The sequence below is a fragment of the Ammospiza nelsoni genome, chromosome 6 (genome assembly GCF_027579445.1).
Source record: "Ammospiza nelsoni isolate bAmmNel1 chromosome 6, bAmmNel1.pri, whole genome shotgun sequence".
NCBI classification, from domain to species: domain Eukaryota; kingdom Metazoa; phylum Chordata; class Aves; order Passeriformes; family Passerellidae; genus Ammospiza; species Ammospiza nelsoni.
Genome location: NC_080638.1, coordinates 16,799,291 through 16,823,712, shown reverse-complemented (window position 1 = coordinate 16,823,712; position 24,422 = coordinate 16,799,291). Strand labels below are relative to the sequence as shown.

Below are 24,422 nucleotides of genomic sequence, written 5' to 3'. Positions count from 1 at the left end.
CCATTTTCATAATAGATGACTTGCAGTCTGTAAAAGCAGGTCATTCCAATTATTACCTTATTTCTCTTCCTGTTTCAATGGCAGAAGATTTTTAGCAGCCAACAGCATTGCAGGCATTTTTAGGTGGATGTGACCACTTCATGGATGCAAGATAAGGGGAAGGTTCCACTGGGGTACAGGAAGCTTTGTGTCCTTTGGCAAGGCAGGATTTAAAAGGCCAAACATACAATTGTCTGGGGTTTTGTAGCCCCATTCCTGCCTCCCACCAGCTTGCCTGGAGCACGGCTTTACTTCACTGGTGTGTAGTGAGAGCTGTCAAGTGAACATTAAAGGGGTGGGGAGAACAGCTCTTGAGAAGTTCCTTCTTTGGTTGAGAGAAGTCCAGGGGAGCAGAACAGCCTGTTGGACCTGCTCACTGACCCCAGCTGGTCTCTGAAATTTGGGTTGTCACAAGCAGTCCATGGGTTGTAGGTTGGCAGTTGTCACATGCAGCTGTGGTGACAACACAAACAGCAGAAGCTTTCCCACACTCTGGAGACCTGTTCTTACAATTACCTGTTGATTAGCTGCCTACCCAAAAGACAGGCTGGTGGATCTCCCTGGATGCATTCCATATTTTTCATTTTGCAGCTCATACTGATGTCTTGGAACTGACCAAAATTGCGGGATAATTAAAATACAGGTGTATACTCACACAAAATGCTAAGGAAAGCAGACCACTGCAGGTCTGCTAATGGCAGTGAGAATCCATATGGGCTTGAGGTTTCATTTTTCTCTATTCTTGCAAGATTTAGGTCATAATGTTTAGGTCAGGACACTTAGAAGTAAGCTAGGCATCTTTACTCAGCCTACCTAAGAGAGTATTTGTTTTACCAGAGATGTTATTTGAAGCATTCTTGGCTATGTGATACCACTTTTGAATTTGCAGTCAGTTCAATGAATTACACTTGCCTGTTTGGGTTTTTTTTGTGTTTTTTTTTTTTGTGTTGTTGTGGTTTTTTGGTTTGGTTTGTGGTTTTTTGTTGTTGTTGTTTGGTTCTGTGTTTTAATGCAGGTAACGTGTTAAATATGTTTTTTTCCTCATCCAGAGATTCTGGGGAAGGGGATTCATTTTATTCATCAGGCAGGGCATTTTTTCCTGGTGGTTCTGCTGAGTCCTTTTTACTTTTAGGAGCAGACACTTGCTGCTTCCTTCCTGTGGCTTGACTGGTTGAGTATGGCTAGGTTTGTTTATTTTCTTTTGCAGAATGCCTTCCATTTGGTACTCCAACAGCATCTGTTCCCTTGTTTTCAGTGTCAGTAACAGTGTACATTACCAGGCTGGGGCTTGGCTGAAGCTGTCTCCTTCAGGAGCAGAGCCTCCCTTGCTAGTGGAGATCACTGCCACCATTCCATTACCCTGACTGAAGCCTCTGCTCCTTAAGTCTCAGAATAGCAAGCCAGAGAGGTGGAATAATTTAAGTAGTTGCCTTGTTTCATTCCTCTTCTAAACATGGAAATCAGAGCCTGCAAACATTCGTAAGATGAAATGTTGGCACAGACGTGGTAATTTCTGTGAAACTGCAGATGTGACTACTTTGTTATGAAACTGCTGGGAGCTTCAAGAATTATTGTAACAAATCCTGTGACTAAAAAGCATGTAATGGCTATTTTATTGTGCTGATGATTGTGATTTTGCACTTCAGAGCCTGTTTGGAATGGTCACATAATTAAAATAGTTATTATTTTCTTTTAAATCAGAAGAGGACTTCTCTCATACTTGCATGATGTCTGTCTTGCACCAACAGAAACAAGGAGCTGAGTGCCCAAATACTGTCTGTATTTCAGCCTCTTAGTTATTGCTTTAAACCATGTTTTCAGATGGTGCTATGTTCTTTGTGGTAACTTACTGCAAGTAAATGTAATATTCTCCATGGTATGTACATTTTCTAACATCCCAAATTTCTAAATTATGGATATTGTCCCCAAAGCAGACACTGACATTTGCTCTTTTATCCCTTTTGAGCTTTTTTGTATCATGTGCAACAGTATCTGAATTTGTTAGGAAAAACCATCATCCCTTTGAATTTCCCATGAGGTCTCTAGCACTGTAACCCCTCAGACTCCTGATTGAGAATGCTGTTGATCTTGAACATAGTTTTGGCCATTGTCACAGGTCTGTGTGCTGCCAGTGGGCAGAAGATCACAAATGGTGATTCGGTGCTCCAAAATTATCTAGTGATGCTAAATAACGAACCAGCAATTAAGCAACAATGTTTTATCTGCAGTGTAGTCTCTGCAACTCCGAACATCAATTTTCAGTCTGTTAGCCATGAGTAGATTAGATTACATTATATTAGTTTAAATTGAGAACTGTTGCTTTGTGTTAGCCCTAGGCATGCCTTTAATGTTAAACTTACTAACTTTAATAAAGGTAGTTTTTAAACCCAAAAAAATGGCGCCAGAGGTGAGATCCTCATGGTGGTGATTCCACAATTTAGACAAGAGAGCTTATTGTCTACGTATCCAGGATTAAGAAAAAGATTTTCTTCTGCTTGGCAAGCTTGCTTCAAAGTCCTGCTAATGCTAACTCTGGCTTCACTGTGTTCTATCACAGTCTAGTGGCCTGGGATTTGTAAAGCTGTGCCTATGAGATTACTGAGTACACTGGGAAGAGAAGGCAGTCCAAAGCTAGCTGGAATAGTGTCTGCTGTCATTTGGGAATTTGCTTTATTAAGGCATCTGGCTTACTCCCTTGGTTGTTGATGCTGAACAGAAATTGAGAATAGGTCTCTCAGCTAATTTATTGTCTGTCCTTGAAACCGGATGTTTATTCCAGTTTGGAATAGAGAGTTTCCTATCTGTGTCTATAAGCATTTCTCCCTTCTTTTTTTCCCCAGCTGATACCAACCTCTGTTGCTCTGTGCATGGCTTCCACCCTGTCCATCTGTGTCCTTCACCTCTCCAGCCCAAGTGTCAGCTCCTGTAGGTCTGTATTTCTCTTTGTCTCGGAAAGAGCTGAGTAACCTTCTGCCACAAAGGTTTCAGAGCAGGGAAGTACAAACTGCTCTCTTTGTCCACTACGTCCTGTCAGATTAGCAGCTTCTGATTGATAGTGATATTAGCAATTATGAAAGAAGCAGCTCTTCCCCAGGAGCTGTGAAATCCCATGGTTGTAAGAGACTTGATAGTGGCCTGAAATGAGCTGATGGCCACCACCACAGCATACATGACAGTAATTTGCTTCTAGTTTTTCCATTCCTCTTCTGCAACTGATTGCTATGGACATCATTCTGATTCTGAGAACACAGCAGGTCTTCAGAAACATCATCCTGATGTCCTGGAAAATGCCTCATTAATCCAGCCAGCCATTTTTAGGCCTTTTCCTGCAATACTGAACTCAAGCATTGCACTTACCTGGTTGTAATTGCTAATTGTCTTCCTTGGTTGCTCCACAATTTTAGCAGCTGATGCTTCATAAATTACCAGAGGTAGAGATGAGCAGAAATCTGAGATCTTGCTAACATGTCAGGCTAGACAAAGCCTTGCTTGCTTGTCATAATGATTCTCTTGGTATTGGTCTTTTGCCCTAGAGAAGCATTTCTTTTCCTGTTGTTTGAGAACAGGTCTCAGACCTTAGATCAGTGTAAATTTCAGAGCTCCTCTGCTGAGCTAATCCCTCAATGTATTGTTTTGGAGCTGTTAATTGATGATAATTCTGGATGCTTAACACATTTTGTTTGAGGATTTCTAAACCTTTTCCAGGAAGACTCAGAGACACCGGTTGGTGGGGGGAGTGGTTTTAGGGAAGCAAAGGGATTGGAAGACAGAAGAAGCCGTTTCTCTTTTGTGTGCAGTGGTGCCATGAAAAGCAAGAGCTGGAAAGGGTGAGAGAGTGATTGTTCCTATCCCCCTCTGCACCTGACAGGCTTTCACATTTGAAGAGTGTGATGCAGAAGCAGAGCTCCATCTGCTGATGTTCCCTTTTATGTGAGATAGCTCCCCAAAGAAGAGGGTTATACACAAATGCCTTTGCTGACCTGTGTTTCTGTGTCTATGTGATATCATATCTGTGGACATGTTGTTAACTACTGCACAAGAAAGGAAAAGCGAGAAATCAAATCAGTTCCAGGGCTGGAGAAAGTCAGCATCCCTTTTAGTTGTATGCAGGTCATCATTTCTAAGCAAGGTTTAGCATCTCCACAAAACTTGGACCAAGATCACTTCAGACATTACCCCAAAATGAAGCTTGGTTTTTCTTCATGCTGAACTTGGATGGCAGAGGGAACAGACTATGTGGTGTTGGCTGGTAAGAAGGGAAATTTCAACGTCTGTCCACACAGGCATAGGTATTTTTTTCTGTCTGAAAGAATTCTGATACTCAGCTGAGGGGAAAAAAGTTGCTCTTCTGTTTTGGTTTGAAGTAGTGTCTAGGGAACAGGAAAACAGTGTTGGCAGCAGCTTCATTTGCTTTGAGCATTATGCCTGTCTATTCCCTGGAGAACTCATTAATTTTTAAGGCTGTGGCAGCAATAGGCTAAATGGAAACAGCAGTGATACCCTGATGGTTTGAGATAGCACATTCATCCTTTTGGGATAAGCAGTTCTGCTTCCTGCAGAGATTGTGTGGCACCCCAAGATCACTGGGTCAGTCTAACCTGAGAAGGCAGCTGTTTAGCAAACAGGAAGATGCCATTTGGTGTAATAATGGAAACAAGAAAACTTTTCTTTTTAGAGCATTCTCTGAATCCTCTTAAGATTCATGTACCCTGCTACTAAACTCCCCCTGTTTGCAGAAAAGGGGTTTATGTAAGAGGGTCAGGCTCTTGCCTGATGGTTTATGCTGGGGAGAAAATAGTGTGTGAAAGACAAGGTTCTGAGTTACATTGATTGCTGCTCAGTAATTGCTAGTCAGGATGAGTGTTGATTGTTGTCTTACAGGGTCTCCATGTTGTGAATGGATAAGCTTTTCATGCTTGGCTATGTTAAAGGTGGTCATGTTTCAGGTACATGTATGTATGGCTCAATGTCCAAATACTTAACAAAATCAAGTAAAATTAAGACAATACTGGCCTGCTGTAGGAAATCTTATATCAGACAGGGTGGGGAGCTCCTGAGTCCTGACCTAGAAACTGAGTTGTACTCAGCTTCCTTTCTTAGAAAGACACAGCAGACTGCCACTGCCTTCTGAGGCACAGCCTGGACTCCATGAGAAACTTGTGACTTTTTAAAATGGGTAGGTATAGGGGGATAGAATATAAGAACATAAAGATAGTGTAGAAAGTAATCTTACCCCTAAGGAGTTGCAGCTGGGCCAATTAGCAAAGATTAGGAACAGGCCTGACTTTACCAGGCCACAGCTGTAAGCAGTGAGAAGAAGAGTGCTATAAAAGAGGGGGGTGGGTGAGAGGGGAGCTGGGGTCAGTGGCTGCTTTGTGAAGGAGAAAGAGTCAGTGCTCTGAGGAGCTGACCACGAGAAAACACCAAGAAGGTATGAAACTTTTGTGATAAGGAGACAACAGTATGGAGCCCCTGCAATAAGATGACAACAGGTAAGTGCTTCACAGGGGCAGTAATCAGTGCTGGGCTGTAATAAACAAGCAAGGGAGGCTGTGGCATAGCCCTGGAGACTCCGTACCTGTTTGTTGTCACCTGTTACACAGCCACAATGCATGGGCAGGATAGAATGGGGGTCCTTGCATGTCCCACTGTTGGAGCTGGAGTTCATGAGTGGGACAGCCCTGGCTGCAGCTGAGGCCTGAGGCACTCTGTGGGCAGTTCTTGGGTACACATGCATAGGTGTGAAGGTAGCAGAAGTATTGAAGGATGCAGGAGGCACTTAGGACAGTGAAGGATGGAGGCAGTCAACTGATGGATTTCCAATTGGTACTGAAAGCACTTAGTGGCTTTACTTTGAGCTTGCCATCCTTACTTTTAACCCTCCTGGCCTTACTTGAGTACTAAGATGATTTAATGCCGTCATGGGTGGTCATGAAGTGCCTCTGCCTGCCCTGTCCATTCTCTTAACAATGTCTAATGCTGCTTCCTCTCTGCACTATTGCAATCCATTTCCAAGAACTGGAAGTCAGAAGCAGTCTGTTCCAGTTGATGGGGCTGGAAACTGTGGGGGCTCCAAATTAGATACTAGATAGCTTCTAGTTAAAAAAACAATGCCAAGATACCGTGAAATACTCCTCATATAAACATCAAGGGGAGAGTAATGCTCCATCTAATGCAAATTATATTCAGAGTGTAAAGCTCTTATATGTACTATATATTTCATCATGTTTGCAAGTTTATAGTGCTTATATTCTGAGCCCTGCATTGTAAACATCATTGGCCCTGTGATGGAAGAAAGATCAAGCTCTTTAATGCAAGAATAATAGAGGAAGTATAGATGGACAGTGATCCAGACCACAGAAACAGCTTCATGCTTTGAGACCCATGGATATAAATGTGAACTCAGACACTGGGGATCCCTTGTTCTTTGGGGGATGCCAGCAACTTGTCTCCCACAGAGATTAGACTCAGGGGCACTTACTACCTGCAGGATTCAGCCTTAAATGCCTGCCAAAATGTTTTCTGCCTTTGAAACTTGTAATGGTTCAAAGCTTCTCCTTTTTTTTCCCAAATTTTAATTTATTTTTTATTTTTAGAATTAAAACACAAAATCCAATCTACTGTGGCACTAACACTTTCCCCCACCTCCCTCCCGGAGTCTCTCTTCCTGGACTGGAACCCTGTATAAAATTTTTCAGTAAGTTCCAGGTTTCTTTTGCTAGCATATGAGGGATTTAAAACCCAAATGCTGGCAAAACCTTAACTAGCCTATTGCAAATGTGTCACTATTCATTAAGTACTCTCTAGGGTGCAGTATGTTCCTTGGTGGATTGGCTTCCTGGAAATTTAATGGCAGTTTGTGAATTGGCATCCAATTTTGTTTTTAGTCTATCTCCTGCTACTATAGAAAGCAATTTTGGTTCTGATAATTTGAGATGTTCTGTTTTGTTTTGCTTTACTTTCATATTGTACTTTGGGCAGGAGGATGAGTCAGCTAGTGTGGTCTTTGAGAAATAGTACAAAGAAAGATTTCTTTGAGTCCACTTACTCTTCTAGAAATTAAGCAAGATATTTATGCCCAGCCATCAGTAACCAGTTGAGTTCCTATCTTACCTGTTGGTGAAGCTCAGTTAAGTTCAGAAAAGGCACTTGAGACTTGTGTGTAATTCTAGCTTTACTTCTTTCCAGTAATTTTATGGGGGTTGAGATAAGAACTCTAGGGTGCTGTGGGATTTACTTAGTTCCTGGTATATCTGAAGGGGAGATTATTTTGCTTCATCACATTAATGTGTTGAATTGTTTGTATTGTGAAATGCTACAATATTCTGCAGTACTTACACAATGTCCATACAGCATTTTTGTGCAATAACTTTCTAAACAACTTCATGTGTGGGCATAGTCATTCTGGAATAATTATTGTTTAAATACTTATCCTTTTATACTGTGGCATAACTTGTATCTTTAGACAAAGTTATAAATGTTGCATAGTTTTGGGGACCTCCAGCTGTAAGACCCAAAGTAGCCTGTGTAGAAGAAATTATTTTGTGTTGAACAGCTTAGAGAACATATCATCTTTTAGAAGATCAACTCTCCTTAAAAATTACCATTACCATTTTGGTTTGAGCTTGTTTCTTGTAAAATACTTTCCAGTCACTCTGCTCTTTGTTACTTTTGTGACCTGTGCTCTGGCTCAGCAGGAAGCACACAGGTGGGTATACCCCTTCTCTGAATCAGCTCAGAATTTCATGACCAGGGCTGCACCACTCAGGCTGAGATTCATGTGGGTGGGAAGTGGCATTGTACCAGTGGTTAACTTATGGATAAAGAAAGGGGAAAGCTGTGGCTGTGCAAAGAAAGGGGTGCAGAACTGAGTAAAACTGGTGAAAGGGTGAGAGGCCACATAGCTGGACAATATCTCCTGTTTTCATATCAGATTTCTCTGATGCAGCTGCAGACTGCATCACAAGTGTCAGTGCTAATGGCCAGAAGGTGTTTACTCTCTCTGTAGCCTCTTAGGAAGGTGACCTTGAACGATTGTGGGGATTTTGCTGGTGTTGTAAGACTGGACTCAAAACTGACTCTGTAGATCTGGTATTCTTAATACTCTCAGGAGTCCTTGGCAGAGGGATGTAGTAATTTCAATGCTTACTGTTGTGCTTTGTGAAACCTATTGTGGGAATTGTCCTTCCTGCATGAAGACAGGGAACTATTGTGACCACTTGTAGTGGCAGGCTCTGTAGCAGAGATTTTGTTTGTTGTGTGGGAGGCTTGGATTTCATCAGTGCAGAATTTAATTTCCCCTTTTCACCGAGGTTGGGTTTTTACAGAACTGTGACTCTGTGTATCTTGCTGAATCTGCATGAGAGCAGAGCTGATTTGTGTTGAGACAGATCTCCCACACGGCTGTGAAAACAAGTGCACAAATTCAGAGTAGCTGGGTGTAAATCTGAAGTAACTGTCATGGAGATTGATGTTCTCTCTAGGAGTTAATCTAGATTTACATCAGGGAAACTGTGACCAGAATCTCCCAGGATTCATCTTCACTAGACTTTAGTAGCTCACTAAATTAATTGCTAATTAACTTGAGATGGTTGATTATTGTGGATGCTTCCCACATATTTCTTCTTACTGTCATCAGATTTAAAGACAGAGCTCCACTAGATCAGACCAGATCTTACCTGTTCTGAACTCCTGCTTGTCAAAAGCTGTTCCCTGCAGCAAGATATGAACACTGAGCACAGCCAGCAAACATTACACAAGGAAGTAAGTGCACTACGCTGCAGTCCTGGGGAATCTAAACTTGTGCACATTTGGGTCAAAACCAGTGGGGACACAGCAGCCCATATTGCTGAAGGCAGCTAGAATAAGCAAGGGGTTTAGAGAGATCCTGCGGGGTAGTCCCAGATAACCCTTAAGGCTGGCCTTGTCAGTTTCTACAGTGGAGTACAGCAGTGTCAGACTTGTCCTTCATCTAAGTGCAGTAGTCAGAGTGAAGTGGTTTCAGAACTGAGCTATCCAAGCACTGGCATAAGCTACCTCTACTCAAACAACTTCTTCCCTTGCATGGCAGAAAGCAGGTGCTTTGTTAACTCTAGACAAAGGTGGTTGTATGTCTCGTGGTAAAATACCAGTTCACAGTATTCAGGGACATTGGGAGGGAAATAGCCAGAGCTATTTCTTCAAAGTCTGACAACATTGAGGCATCCTTACTCTTCAGATTTTGCTATGAACATGACACTAAAAAAACACACATTACTTGTGTGTCTTTTGTATTGCTGGAATGAAATTGGTATCCCAAAAGGATGGGGTGTCTGAACCTGCTGTAGTCTGGGCAATGAAGTTTTATGACAGGCTTGCTCAAAAAATAAATTTAGTTTCTGTTCCAGGGCCCTCCACAACAGAGGCAGAGCAGGACAGTTAAAGCAAACCATCTAGAGAACCTCTCATGCCCTTGAAAATTGTGAAAGGATCTGTGCCAGGGCTGAAAGCAAAACTAAATTAAACCTCTATTCAATAAAAAATCCTTATTCTTAACTAAACATGTTGTTAGGTCCCATCAGGGAATGTGTCTAAACAGTCTAAATTTAAAAGTTGCCTTTTCTTTTACAAATATGCTTAAGAACCTCCCAGTCCTTGGGCATCATTTTGAACTGGTCTGCCTCCCAGCAGCCTGCAGCTTGAACTGGGAGGGCCTGGTCTGATGAACCTGCAGTGGAGATGTCAGGATACAACAAATGGGTGATCATCTTCCCTGCCTGCATGCCAGAGGGAAGGCATGGTGCCAAGCAGATCTGCGCATTAGATGACTAACAGCTCCCACACTGCCAGTGTAGGCAGGGAATATGCAATGCAGCCACATATGTGTCTCAGAACCACACCGGGTGCTTTTTATTCTTAATGTTTGGTTTTGTTTTTAAATAGGAGTTCAGATCTTTGAGCAGGATGTTTATCTCTATGCACAGAAAACAATATTGGTCATAGCTTTTAATATACGATCAAGTTTTTAGAACAACCAGCTGATGTATCTGTTGTGAGTGACATCAGAATTTCAAGTAACTGCTATAAATGCTCTCTAGGATGGCTGTGCATATCATGTGTAATTTTCTCAGTTTACCTTTATTTAGTAGCTAGAAAATAGCTTTTTAAAGAAAGTAAGATGGGTTTTTTTTCCTTTCTAGTGGGAATATTGTTTTAAAGCTTTGTATTTAATGTTTGGGTTCCTGTTTAATTTTTTATTAATACTTTTGCCCTGATTGCATTTTGATCACTCTTTTTTGGGTAAAATTGGTGGGAGGTGTTCACAAAAATCATTATGCTGTAACAAAGGAGTTGAATTTCATTTGATACTTGCTAAGGCTTAGTTTTACAATGTACATGTGGATGTACAATGAGCTGAACCCCCAGGGAAGTCCTGTAAGTAGAGTGCAGTTCACCTCAGCATTTAATCTAGCAGTGAGCTTCCTCTGAAGAAGGTCCCCTTTTCTTTTCCTCAGTGGTGGCTAACCCACACCCCACCCAATTAATTTATTTTCTGTCAATTCTGCAAGCTGAAGCAGCCTTGCTGCTGCATGAATAGCTAATCAAGGGGGATAGGATGCAGTAGAGGAAACTGAACAGGGTGAACAAACAAACCCCTCTCTTTCTGCAGCAGTGAAAGGTTAGATCTTGCTAAATGCAACACAAAGTGAACCTCAAGTGTTTATGGTTTGGATGGTGGACTCATACAAATTCCTCAAGAAATATTAAGGATCCCTCTGAGCTAAGAGCTCTACAACCACAGAATGGTAGGCAGTCTCTTGAACTGAATCTGAAAAAAATGAAGAAACAGGAAACCAAAGACAGACTCTCAAACCACTGAGATACAGAGCTGTGGCCTCACAACCAGTGATGATCCAGTGTTCAATGAACAAACCTCTCTTGTTCCCAGAGTTAGAACTTCTTCAAGTTTATTATGTTTTTACTGACCTCTCATAAGGTTACAGTATTGTGGAAAGCAGACTTACAATGCACAGGTAGAGAAGAGGTGAAGTCCTCAGAGGTTTTCCAGGACATGCTTCCATTGACAGTGGCAGAATCTGTCAGTATCTATTTAGCACTGAGTAACTATCTGATGACAAACTAATTTTTGAGTTAAAGAAGGAACAAAGCCCTATTTCCCTTACAGAGCTATTCAATAGCCTGTGTGATATGGCTTGGTCTCTATTTACTCTATTTTAAATGCCTGCTTCTGCTTTCTTGATCTCTAAGTTGATATCCCGATCCCTCGTCCCTCTTATGTTGGCTTTGCCAGTAAAAATTGCTTGTATGTGGACTAGCAGTTAGAAGGGACTGTGTGGAATGACTGGGATGGCAGTCTGTAGGGGGATAGAATAGAATATAAGAAAATAAACATAGTGTAGAAAGTAATCTTACCCCTAAGGAGTTGCAGCTGGGCCAATTAGCAAAGATTAGGAACAGGCCTTTCACAGGCCACAGCTGTAAGCAATGAGAAGAAGATGCTCTAAAAGAGTGGGGTGGGTGAGAGGGGAGCTGGGGTCAGTGGCTGCTTTGTGAAGGAGAAAGAGTCAGTGCTCTGAGGAGCTGTCCACAAGAAAAACACCAAGAAGATATGAAATTTTTGTGATGAGAAGACAACAGTATGGAACCCCTGCAATCATATGACAACAGCAGTCCTCAGATAGTCTACATTCTATAAACTGTGCTTTCCACCCAAGTGGTTAATTAAACTTGGTCTTCAGATCCCAAGACAGAAACCACTTATGTGCACACTTCATTTTAATAACGTTTTTTCTTGTTCCTCTGCCCCAAGAGTCTTATCTGTGTCTTCTGGTTTGTCCATTCTCAAGAGGGAGAAAAGGGAATGTAAGGACGAAAGGAGAATGTGTGGCTCCATGAAGTCTCATTTTGGGCTAATAGTCTTGTCTGGGGGCTGTAGATTAAGTGGTGGAATATTTTACAACATCTCTATGGATTGCCTGAATGATGTATCCTTTGGAATAGGTGCTATATCCTTTCCAAAGAGGGAAAAAATGAGCAATAGCAATAAACCATTTTATCATTCTGTATTCCATCCTCTGCAACTGCATTACAATTCTGTGATGATGCTCCTGCAATTTAACCTGCTTTGTTACCCTGTCAGTGCCAGGGTATGTACACATATAATTGTGTGTAGTGTAGTGTACTGTTTTATATAATTGTGTGTACTGTACTACCACACTGTAATACACATTTTTACTTGCACCTGGGCAGACCATGTCATTGTTTTCAGCAAGGATTAACTTGGTAGTTTAAAAACTTGCAATTTTCCTCATACATAACACAAGCTAAAGTCATTCTTGGTTCCATGTAGTCTGAGCATGCTTCTGGGTATTTGCTACCAGGAATTTGGCAATTGCTTCTCAGTCCTCTGTGACACATCCTCTAGAGATTTCACACAGCTCAAAATCAGGCGCCGAAATCTTCTCTTAACTTGGAGCGTGATTTTGCTGGCATTTTTGCGCATGAGTGAGTGCTCCTGTGGCTGGCTGTAGCTGCTTGTGTCAGAATAACAAAGGACACACCAGAGTTTCAGAAGGAAGGTTGTGCACTTGTGTTGCCTTTAATGTGAATTGCTTTCTGTGAAACTACTTGGCCTTGAAGGTTTTCCTTGTAGTCAAGGGCAGATGGAATGATGTCTTCTACATCAGTGTATAGTAGGTGTAAAATGCTCCCAGATCTCAGCATTGTTTTCACATTGGGTTTGCACTGATAATAACTGTACGGTGTAAGTTAATTGAAAATAAGCCTTTATCTATTTCAGAGACAGGAGTAATTCCTGCCTTGCTTTAGTGGTATTTTCCTTTGATCATTCACATGCTGTTGGAGAGACAGAAGTACAGGACATATTAGGCAATAGATGGATATTTCTTTCACCAGTGTAAAACTACACCTGTTCCTAAATTAAATGATGGGGTAAGAGGAAGCAGAGGAAGAATGCTTGAGTTTGGAGGCAGTATAAATTATTAATAATAATTTCTAATATTAATAAGAATTAAGTGTGGAGTCTGGCAAGGCACCTGCACTGAATGCAGAATACAACAGTAGAATATAGTTTAGGAAGAGGCAACTCTCTCTTTATAGAGGAGTATATATCTTCAACATTAATTCTTATTTGTTTGGCCTCTCTGGAAATGTTGTGATACCATGTTCATTGTACACAGTGTGCAAAGAAAACAGTTATATACCAGTATTTGAATATTGTGGTGAACTGCAGGCACTAAGGGAGGTCAAAGAAAGCACTTGGGGCTACTGTCATTGTAACAGCTCTATGCTAAAAACTCCATGTTGTTGGGTTACCTTGTGTAACCACAGTAACTAAATGCAAATATTCTTACTCCACTTTTTCAAAAGCACAAACCTCTTCTGGCTTGAATTTTACCTCTTGTCTTCTGCTTGCATTGGACTGAGGGCATGCAGAGTTAATTACATTTCCACTTAGCAGAAGTGATAACCTTTGCTTTCTGGGGCAACCTGTTCAGATACCAAAGCCCTTTGTGTCAAGACAAGAAGTGCTGTGTAGAAAGGTATAACATCCTTTATTAGATCACTAATAAGGTGCAGTTTAAGGATGTAATTTGGCCTTTAATAGCGAGCCAAAAGACATAAAGTTCCTTACAAAATCCAGTTACTCCTTGGTTCTGCACCTCGTAGCAGTCCTGCTGGGGGGACATGAGAGCATTGCAAAGCCTTTTTCTCAGGAGTTGTTGCACACAACTGGCAATTATGTCATTGAAAAGTTTGAGAGGCAGTGGGGGTGCTGATGGTAGACTCAGAACTGTCCACACCATCTTTTCATGGGGCTTTTAAGTTGTTTTTAGTAGCACCCGCTCTGTAAAAGAAGGTTGACTTCCTTTGGGACTTGGCTGCAACACATCTTTTCTGGTTTGAGCTTGGATGGAAGAAATCACATCAGAAAACTGACTTAAAAACATCTAGCTGAAAATAATCAGTGGTCATATTTTCCTGGGAAGGAAGGAGAGGTGTTTCTAAGTGGCTATAAAAGTATAAATACCATCTGTATGATGTATTCTTATTTTTTTCTGGTTTTAGGAATAACTTTTGGATTATGTTTGGAGACACACTGGGTATGCAGACAGTAATTCTTATTCTTGGACTTACATACTATATTTGTATTATTACAAGTGAAAGAGACAGCATGTATCCAGACCTTTACAGCCAGTTTCATCCCTTAGTAATCCCTTGCCCTGGGTAGCAGAGGATAGCTTCGTGCTAAGACGTGCTATATTGCATCAGGTGATTTTCTGAGTGCCTCACACATTACTCTGCTGTTTTGCTTTTAACTGTTTTGCTGTCGTCTTGTATACTGGTGTCTTATAAGGATGTTACTTACTTTTAAATGTTCTTTAACATACAAATGTGCTGCTCTATATGCAGTGAGCATCTCATGTCCCAGTGGCAGAGATAAAGTCTGCATATCTAAATAATCTTGGATTTATTAGCCTGTTCAGAACCAGCAAGATCATTTTCTAGTCAAAGGATTTCAACAGTACCTCTGTAGGAGAGGACACTTTTAGAATTTAGCCCTTTAAACTCATGTTCTTAGGAGACTTCTTGATTGGGTTTGTGAGGCACAGAGTACTGGCATCAGTATAAAGAGTTCTGTTTGTCTCTGTGGACTTTGGGAGAGACTGAATGAACTGGCCTGATGTTCACAGTGCAAGGTCCTTTAGAATTAGATGACAAATCACATAAGCTTTGAAGGCAGAGCACTTCATCATCTGGACAAAAAAGGCATTTCTGGCCTCTCCTTTAACTGAATGTGTGAAGGAGGAAAAGGTCCTTGCAGTTTGTTAGGGGTGAATTTCTTTCCACCTGCCTGCATGACCCTCTTTGCCCGTGATTTTGCCATGCTTTTAGTGGCATGTTTGGCACATGGTCTCTGAGGTTATGATGGACTGTTCCCAAATTATGTGTTCAGTTAGCCCCTCTGTGTGATAGGTATGACACATTCAACAGTCCTCCACAAAAAAAAATGGGCTTTTGTCTTATATTCAGACCTTTAAGCCCTCTTGGAGATTTTAGTGAAATGAGGAGTTATGATTTCAGCTGAAGGCTTTTTTCTTATGGAGCAGATGGCTTCTAAGGGAGCTTAGTTTATGGATTGCCTCCTTTTCCTTAAGTATTAAAAAATTTTATGCTACATACCGTTTGATTCTGGTAGTTTGCAGTTTCTTTATGCAAGCAATAAGTAAAAGCATGTTCATCAATGATAATATGGCAATATACTTGATCTCCTTTCCATGTTTCACCTCACCCCACTCATTAGTGGGTTGACTCTTTCTTTATGGATGAGCACCTCGTCACAGTCTTTTAGAATTTATTGTCAAGAAGAATTGTGTGTAAAAGCCCAGAATGGTTCTTAGACATCTGATAGTGTTAAAGCTTAGATTTTTTTTCTTTTATTTTTCAGGATTCTAGTGCATGAAGGACGTAAATGATAATCCCAGAGGACCATCTGTCCTGGAGCAGGCATTGGAACCAAGTTACTATGTGACTGAAAGGACTGAGTGCAAGTCAGATGGTAAGTAAGATAAGGAGGATGATAGTTATCATGCTGTCACTTCAGTACAGATGAAAAACACTTTCATACAGTCCTGCAGAACTTAGCCTAATTTTCAGGTTTTAAGTGCTTTGCAAAGCCCAGATAGCATGGGAGGTAGTTTTTGCTAGATCTTTTTGTGGTGGAGTATGTATTTTAACCTAGCTGTGGTTCTCACATCATTCAGAGTCCATTTTACCTCCACTGCCTACTTGATGTCTATGCAATTCTTTCTAGATTGGAATTTTAAGGTAACCTAAAGGATTGAGCTGTTGTTTCTGAAAAGCTCTTTGAGAAGTCCTTTCAAATCCAGTTCATAGCTGTTTCAAGCATTTTTTCTTCTTTCTGTATAATTGATTCATGGTAAACTGTAAATAGATTCGTTTTGTTTAATCATCAAGGAAGTAGGTGTTTTCAAGCCATTCTGGACTTGTTTCTAAACATAGTCTGTCTCTTACAAGAAAGTGTTTCCTGTCTGCATAGTGAGGGCTCTTAGAACAACCAGGGCTTTGAGTCCTACATCCAGGGTAAATAAACCTTTTTTGGTTTTATTGGTTGGTTACCTGATTTATTTACTGGTTGCAGTTAATGCTGCCCTTGGACTGGCCTTTGGTACCTCCTTGCAGTCTGTTGCAGTTTCTGGTTGTTTTTATGCTGGAGGAGCCAGTGCATCTGACATGGGTGAGCCCTCAGTATCAACTCCCCTCTGCAATGAAGACCCAGCTTGTGGAAAGAGGATGCTGAAAACCTTCATTAGGGGATGTTTGAAGGGCAAAAGCATGTAAATAAGCTGTGAGGGAATGAGTTCTTTCTGTATAATTTACTGCTAAAAACCCCTTTATTAACTGTAATCTTTTTTATGTAAGAATCCTGAAAAACTTCAGGTAGCTTACAGGTATTTTTCCTGGGCATTCCCATCTTTACAAATTAGATATAAGGGGTCAGATTTTGACAATTGAAAATCAATGCCTGCCACTCATTTGATTTGACTGAAGTGCAGAAAGGAGGTGCTGTCTTTTCTGTAAGCTCAGAGTCATGTTAGTGTTACACGTTTTGGTTTTTTTTACAAACTTGTGCTGATCATTTGAAGCCAGAGTTAAAACCAAGGCCATGAAACATCAATGAGATGATGGGTGTTTTATTGAGATGGTGGGTAATTGTGCAAAATAATTGTAAGTCTCATTATGCTAGGACATGTACAAATATACAATAAATGACAAACACACATTTTGCCTCAAAGCACTTATTCTTGATACTTTGGCATAAGTAAAAGCATGATAATTTATGTTACATGACACTTATAAACTATATTAATTTCAAAGCAAGACATGAGCACCATTCTGCTGCTATACAAAATAATGACTTCAGAAATCACTGTGCTTATCAAATTTATCCCCTTACTGAAATTTGTAAGTAAAAATATGAAAGTAAAATTTGTAAGTAAAAAATTGAAATTTATAGTAAAATATAGTTAAAAGTATGGAGTTAAGGTAAATTTGTTCCATCCACCAACACAGAAACCATACTCCCTCTGTTTTTAGCTGGAGAGCTAAAAAAAAGTAATTATGTGCTATAAATCCAGTATATGATTCTTAGGGCTGCTGATTGTGTGCAGAGCTCTTTCATGTTTCACTTTCTATTTCCTGTCCACCAATGTGACTGCTTTTGGGGGGAAATGTGTGAATGGTTCTGATAGAATAACACTATTTATTTCTTTATTAATTATTAATTTTTCTCCTCCTGGTTTATAAGAGTCTTCATTTCTTCCCCTTGTGTCTTTTCTTAGGCTTTGACACTGCCCCTCTCTCATATTGAGGCCAAAATACCCAGTATTCATGCACTGAGCCTGCAGGTTGTTCATAGAAAAGATCTTGAATCCAGCAGTGATTACTGGCTTACACTTTATATGTGGGCAATACAAAGGGAAGTTTTTCAAGCAGCTTTGTTTTTATTGCAGAATAAGGCGTGGGTAGTTCTGCCTTGCAGAAAAGCTTAGCCTGGAAAAACCTGGTGTGGGAGGGGAGAAAGAAAAGATCGACAATCATTTAACATGTGACATCAAAGTGGAATAGTTCCAGCAAAGAAACTCTGCTGAAACTTCCCAAGTGAATGTGAGCTGAAGGTCGTGCACTTCCTTTCATGTTAACTTGCTAGAGCCAGCATGGAAGCATTGCTAAAGCACCATGGGAGGAATTCTGTGTCTGGAAGCTTCCCCTGGCAACTGTGCTTGATGAAAAGTACCCTGGAAAGGCCTCAGTCTGAGGTGGCTGAGCAGACTGCTTTTGGCACAAGAGGCAAAGGCACTTAGAAAGTATCAGTGATGCTAATTTCAGGAAAGATTTAGGTGTATAAAATTTAAATCCATGTCTTCAATCTGATGGAAGATGCTCCAATGAATGTTTGAAATAGAAATCATTCTCTAGGCATCGTTGTAGGACTGTAGACTGGCCCTTGTTTCAAATTTGGCAAAGAAAAGGCTAAAAAAAGTTCAGCTGTCAGAAACACAATAATAGACTTCAGTATTGCATAAAATACAATGCAGAATGTGGCCAAAGGTCACTTCAATGTTGTAGTGCTTAAGCTGAGCAATCAACTATCACAGAATCACAGAAATTCTAGGTTGGAAGAGACCTTTAAGATCGAGTCCAACCCATGTTCTAACACCTCAACTAGATCATGGCACCAAGTGCCACATCCAGTCTTTTTTTAAACACATTGAGGGATGGTGACTCTACCACCTCCCTGGGTAGATGATTCCAGTATTTGACCACTCTTTCTGTAAAAAACTTCCTCCTTAATTCTAGCCTGTATCTCCCTTGGCGCCAATTGAGACTGTGTCCTCTTGTTCTGTCTGTTGTTGCCCGGAGAAAGAGACCGATCCCCAGCTCACCACAGCCACCCTTCAGGAAGTTGAAGAGAGTGATAAGGTCACCCCTGAGACAAAGAAAATACTGCTTGCATTGCAGGGCAGAGGAGCTAATGAGAAACCTATAAGGCATGGCTTGATTAGGGTAGGTCAGAGGGCAAATTAAAATTCTGAAAGATTTCTTTGGAAATTGTTAGAATATGTTTATGCCAGCCAGTTAATACAGATGGTGGAGCCATAAAATTATGGACTAGATTGAAAAATTACATTTTAAGTAATCATAAGTTTACTTATTTCACAGAAATGCTTCATCTTCACATGCTCACATCCAGCACCGTGCATGAAGCAAAAAACAGAGTGAGTGAAATGAAACTGGATGGTGTTCCTGGAGGTTTGAAAAGTTTTGCTGTAGCTGCATGACAGAGCCACGAGCTGCTCTTGTGTGGGTGGGAAAGAGGATACAGATAAAAGAGGTCACATGAGTCTGTGGGGATGAGCAAAATTAACATGCTGTTTCTGAAGGAATGTGCACTTGGGCTGACAGTTTGAATTTGAAGCCTTTCAGTCAAATCTTTATTAAAGCAAGTTTTATTCTGCAATGTGTACACAAAACACTGTAGAAAATTAAACAAATAAAAATCTCAGTTAATCTCTTAATAGCATTTAAGAATCAGAGAAATGATGAGGATGAGGCAGTTTGCAGTGCCAAGGAACACTCTCTTCAAGTCAGTGACCCTGATTTCAATCAAGAGTTAAATTGAAAATCAGTCCCTTCTTTTTGACAAGTATTTGTTTGGTAAATTATCATGTGCCAGTTTTAGTTCTATGGTCCTATTGATTTAGATAGTTCTATTGATTTAGAACAGTTTTAATGCAGTTTCTTTCAGTATTATCATATATTTATTAAGGGCTGGGTAATTTCTTGGGTTTTGGCAGATTTTTTCTGTTAATCCTTTTTACACTTGATCCTTTCTCAAACTAGGCAGGTGGTGAGTTGACTTGATGCTCTTCATTGTCCTGTGCTCTGCATAAAATTGTCTTGCTTCACACTATGTAAAGGTAATTGGTAAACTGGCATTTGTAATTTAAAGGCTTGACCCTGTTGATGGTGTTCCCTGATGTATGTTTACTCCTCTGCCAGCTCCATTAGCCCAGCACAGCAGTCACAACATCAAGGATATCTTATTGTTGAATACTCAGGGTATTACTTTGTTATTCACACTGGGATTTCATATGGTGTTTAAGGGAACTGATTATTTGCTTTCTGAAGAAGTTCCAGTGAAAGCTGGAAATTTTTGATACCTTTCAGGCATACTGCATGAAAACACAATAGAATCATTTGCTGATATGTTCCTGGGTTTCACTCTTCAAACCTTAATACAAGAATATAATTTGAAAAGTTTAACAATGTACAGAGAATGATGAGCATATACTGACAAAACATTGGGGCATGCTTAATATGATAAGATCCAGGACCTCTAGCAGACAGGCAGCTGTATTTCAAAGGTAGAGGACAGAGTCTGGAGTTCTTAAAACAGTTTCTATCCATCCCTATGGAGATTGGCATCCTAAGTCCAAGGTGAAAATACATTTCACTGTGTCTCCACTGCTATTCAGGCAGCAAAATAGTATTTCCGGGCTGTCACTCCCCCCCCAGGGAATATTCAGGGCTGTTCTGCCAATCCTCCTTTCATCATTCATCTTAGAACAGTTCTCCCCTCATTGCTCATGCCTCTGTGTGTAGGTCCTACCTTTTAAGCATGTTCTTTGGCAATAGAGACTGTCACAGAATATCAATTTGACCAGATGTGCTTTGTTAGAATGAGGTCTGGTGGCACCAACTTTTTGTTTTTGCCTTCTTGTGCTCTGAAGGAAATATGGGCATATGGACCTGAGGAGAGCAACAGCAACCTCCAGTTACAGCCCTGCTCCAGATGGTCATGGGGTGAAGGACTGTGGTTGTAGTTTGTTCCTGCTGTGCCGTCAGATGTAGATGTGGCAGCCTGTGCATCATGACAACAAAGAGGTGGGCGTGGGGGATATCCCCTGAAGTTGCATTGCTCACCTTGGCATGTCTACCTGTAAGGCCATGTTCCAGCCCTGTGAGAGGTGACAGAACTGGGGTTATGTTAGTCCCTGGTCAGCACTGTAACTCTTCCCCATGTGGGACTTTCTCAGCTTTTGTGCAGGTGCAAATAGTATAAACATCACTTGCAGTGTAAGATTTGGAGTGCTGGGCTCCAAATCCTCACACTGCCCAGTTTGTAGTATTTGATGTTCTCACAACTGTACCTGTATTTTCTTAATTGTGAGTGACAGCAGACACATTTGTGTGCTATATTCACAGGCACAATTAAAAGAAAGCAAAAGCACGTGGTAGGCAGCAGTTTGAAAATCATGTCAGTCTCAGTTTCAAAAACAACTGTGTGGTGTTCTCTCACTGTCAGTGTGAAGTGTAATCTATATTTTTAAGCTGCTTTTGAAAATGAAACTTGGGCCTGTCTTTTGAGGAACAATTATTGTTTCAGCAGAACTAGGGCTCTATCTAGGGGCATTGGAGCTTTTGAAAATTTTCCTAGGCCTTTCAAAAATCTGGCTTTTTGATGCCCTAAGTCTGTTAGGCATGAGAAACCCACTAGAAAAATGAATCAAAATCTGTGCCTGACTTCTGCAGCTTCATGCCTGAAAATTTTAAGTAAGAGCTCACAGTTGTAATTGGGAAGTAGCAATCACCAAATTCTAACCATATTTTTTTTTCTGTTTCAGAGTTTAGAGCAAGATATTTCAGAGGAGAGGGAGGGAAGACTCTATCTTAATTCTGAGGTTATTTAATACCCAAGAGGAAGGAAGTTTTCAGTATGCAGTACTTCTTGCATATGCTACCTTGTTTGAGTTGAGCTACTGCCAGATGCTGTTTTTAGTTTCCACTCAGTCCTTCTGTCAGGCTTTTCACACTCCTCCTCCTCCTGTGGGCTTCTCTTCTATGGCCTTGTATTTATTTTCCTTCTTTCCTCTCTTATCAGATATTTGCTTTTCCATTAATCCCAAACATACACCCTCTTTTGCCATCTGTGTTTTATCTTCTCCTTTCTCTGCTTGTTGTTGCAAGTTCATTGTCTAGTGGCTTTGTAGGACCCAGTTTAATGCCATAGAACACAGATTTTTAAGTCAAAAGTACTGAAGAGTATCCCTGCTTCAGGGATGTGACATCCAAACCAGTGCAGTATTTTGTACATGTTGTTACATGCTAAATTATATGCATGTCTCATGGGCACTGGTTTGGTTGGTGGACTAACTGATCAATTAATGGACAAACTAATATCATAGTTGAAATAAGCTGAAAATCAGCCTGATAAAACAATTAGTAGTTTTTGAGAACAGGACTCTGCTGACATGTCACATGGTCTGTATGCAGCAGTTTTATAAAATTTTTTAAGTTTGTTCTTCAGCAACAGGGACTGTCACACAAGATAAGTTTGACACCCTTTGGAAATCTAATGTTGTCACCATATCTCAAACCTCTACTGTTTCTGGAAATCATGGTTTCTTGACCTCTGCCTTAATAGTTTGCTGACTGAGCTTTCATGCTTCCCTGTGCCTGCTGGTGACATCACCATGGGGAAGTGCAAGAAGCCTCAATGGACAAAGTACTTCAGTAAGGACAGCATTAAGAAGTGAGCAGCTGTGGAGTGCCAACCTCAAGAATTAGGAGTTTTAATGGTGGAATGTTTTTTTCATTGTATCACTGTTCTGTCTTGTAAAGAAATCTTGGGAACCTAAGACTTGCTTTGTTTGTGAATCTTATCTCTTTCCACCTACACATGTCTCTGATCTTTGTTCAGATCTGGGCCTTCTCTGCATCTTCACAAGGGAAACTCTAAAAGGAGAGAGGAGGGACTGCAAGGATTGACAAGTTAGAAACACTGATGGAGAGCAGGCATTGGCTTGTGCTTGGCTGAAACAGTCTCCCAACCCTGCTGGCTGAGAAGAGTTGTCAAAGAAGAGGTGATCATGGTATGGTCTTACCCATTAGATCTGTTAGATTTCCAACTGCAGTGTGTTGCACTGGGAGATTTGGTTGAATGCAGCTTGGGAGTTCCCCGTGGCTCTTTCACCACAAAATCAACTTTCCAGCTGAGATCTGACTGTGTTGCAAAAAGGGAGTCATAGTCAAGCATGTTATTGAAAAATAGAACAGGAAGGGGAGTGAAGCTTCCTTTGGAGCCTTCAGAGTGGAACTGAGGAGCTTAAACTCTCAGTTTAAATGGAGAAAGGAGAGATTCCATGAGAGGAATATGGAGCTCTTCAAAAGAAGAGTAAATACTGACAGGTTTGACTCTTTTGCAGTACATTTTCACAACATCTGTCAAGCTTCCTTTAAAAATACCCAGCCAGCTCTGGCTTGACTGTGGATGTTTTTCACACTTCCCAGTGTATGGAATTGGCATTTGAATTTCACAAACAAATCTACCAGCTTATTAAATTCATCCACCTGCTCATGCAAATGGCAACGCAGTAGGTTGAGTTTGTTCTCGTGTGTTTTTCATCCCAGATTTTTGGTTGTCATTTAAGCTTTACAGAGTTTATTCTGCTCAGGTCCCCTGATTTGCTGTATCCTATATAATTTCATCCTTGGGATTGCATCCACCACTGCAGTATGTGGTAGCACTGGGTTGTTAGGCTGTTCTCCCCATGGGATCTGAATGCCTCTTCCTGTGAGCTGTAGGCCTTCTGTGTGCTGCACCCCATGCTGTGGCAGCAAGCTGCCTGGATATTACCATGTTGTGGTTCTTTGCACCTAGCAAAGAGTCTAAAAGGTGTCCTTAATGACATGGATCTGCTATTGCTTTATTTTCAACTCAGCTGTTTAGCTAAAAGAATGTGTCATTTAAAAGAGCAATTTCACCTGAAAGTGAAAGGCCAAATGAAATTTTTTTTTTAGTCCCAACAATAGATGCCATTTGCTGTTGCTGATTGCCACCATGGCACGCTTTAAGTGAGAACAAACATACTACCTCCCTCCAATACACACAAGGCTTTTTCCGAACAGATTTATTCATTAAGCATATGTTCAAAGACTACAGCTATTACCACTTTTAAATAGAACCATTTTTTCATTGCTTTTCATAGAAAAAATTCTACGGTGTTGTGAAAAACCTGTTAATGTTCCAGATTCAATTAACTAACATATTCTAGCAAAAGTCCTTTCTACTCAGGTGGTTTAACAATAGAAAAATAAATACTGTGTGTTGGAGGCTGACCTTCAAATGACAGTCCAAAGCTGCTGCTTTGCACAGTCTTTAGCAGTTTGAATGCCTTTACCTCTGTGTATGCCAAAAAGGTCTCTTACAGAAATTGAAGAGAACCTGATTAGACTGTAAGACTTGGTCCCAACTTCCTTGCACAGGCAAAATACCAGCTGAAACAGGTAAAAGTTTTATCTGACCAATTTTGCAGCCTTTTGATAAGAGGGATGGCACTCCTGAAAGACACTAAATGCCTTCCATTTTGTATGTCTTCTGTGGGAGACAAAGACAGTGCTATTTTTCAGAACAGGTTATTTTTCTTTCTGTCAGGTTTGTGCAGGCATTCTCAAAATGGCCCCTTTTAGCTTCCTGTGTGCTCACTGGTACTGATAGGTTCTGAATGTTCTTTGCCAGCACATTGAAGAGCCTGTGTTATTTTTCTGTACAGAAAAATGCTTTTGCAACAGCTCTAAGGTGAAGCTTCCTTTATTCTTGAGGTTTTTTTACACACTAGAAAAAGTGCTACTCCTATTGGATGCACATATGGATTTAGGGATGCAATTGTCTGTTCAGCTGATAAGATCATTTCAAGATCTGTGGAGATGAAAGGATGAACTATGATGTTACAGTTATCCCTCAAAAATAGGACTTGATACTGCCCTGCTTACTCTTT

General features: G+C 40.7%; 1 protein-coding gene across 9 annotated transcripts in view; it reads left to right on the top strand.

Annotated features, from left to right (window-relative positions):
- The window catches only part of PTPN5 (protein tyrosine phosphatase non-receptor type 5), a 77,815-nt gene that overhangs the window by 7,423 nt on the left and 45,970 nt on the right, over positions 1-24,422 (top strand). For 5 of the 9 annotated variants that reach the window (XM_059475014.1, XM_059475016.1, XM_059475013.1 and 2 more), the window contains exon 2: positions 15,509-15,619. In XM_059475014.1, the coding sequence (XP_059330997.1) occupies positions 15,520-15,619 (100 nt within the window). In that variant the 5' untranslated portion in view covers positions 15,509-15,519. Of the gene's footprint in view, positions 1-5,449; positions 5,532-15,508; positions 15,620-18,804; positions 18,861-20,485; positions 20,530-22,345; positions 22,518-24,422 lie in introns of those variants that run through there. The other 4 variants (XM_059475021.1, XM_059475017.1, XM_059475019.1 and 1 more) reach the window with 4 other exon arrangements.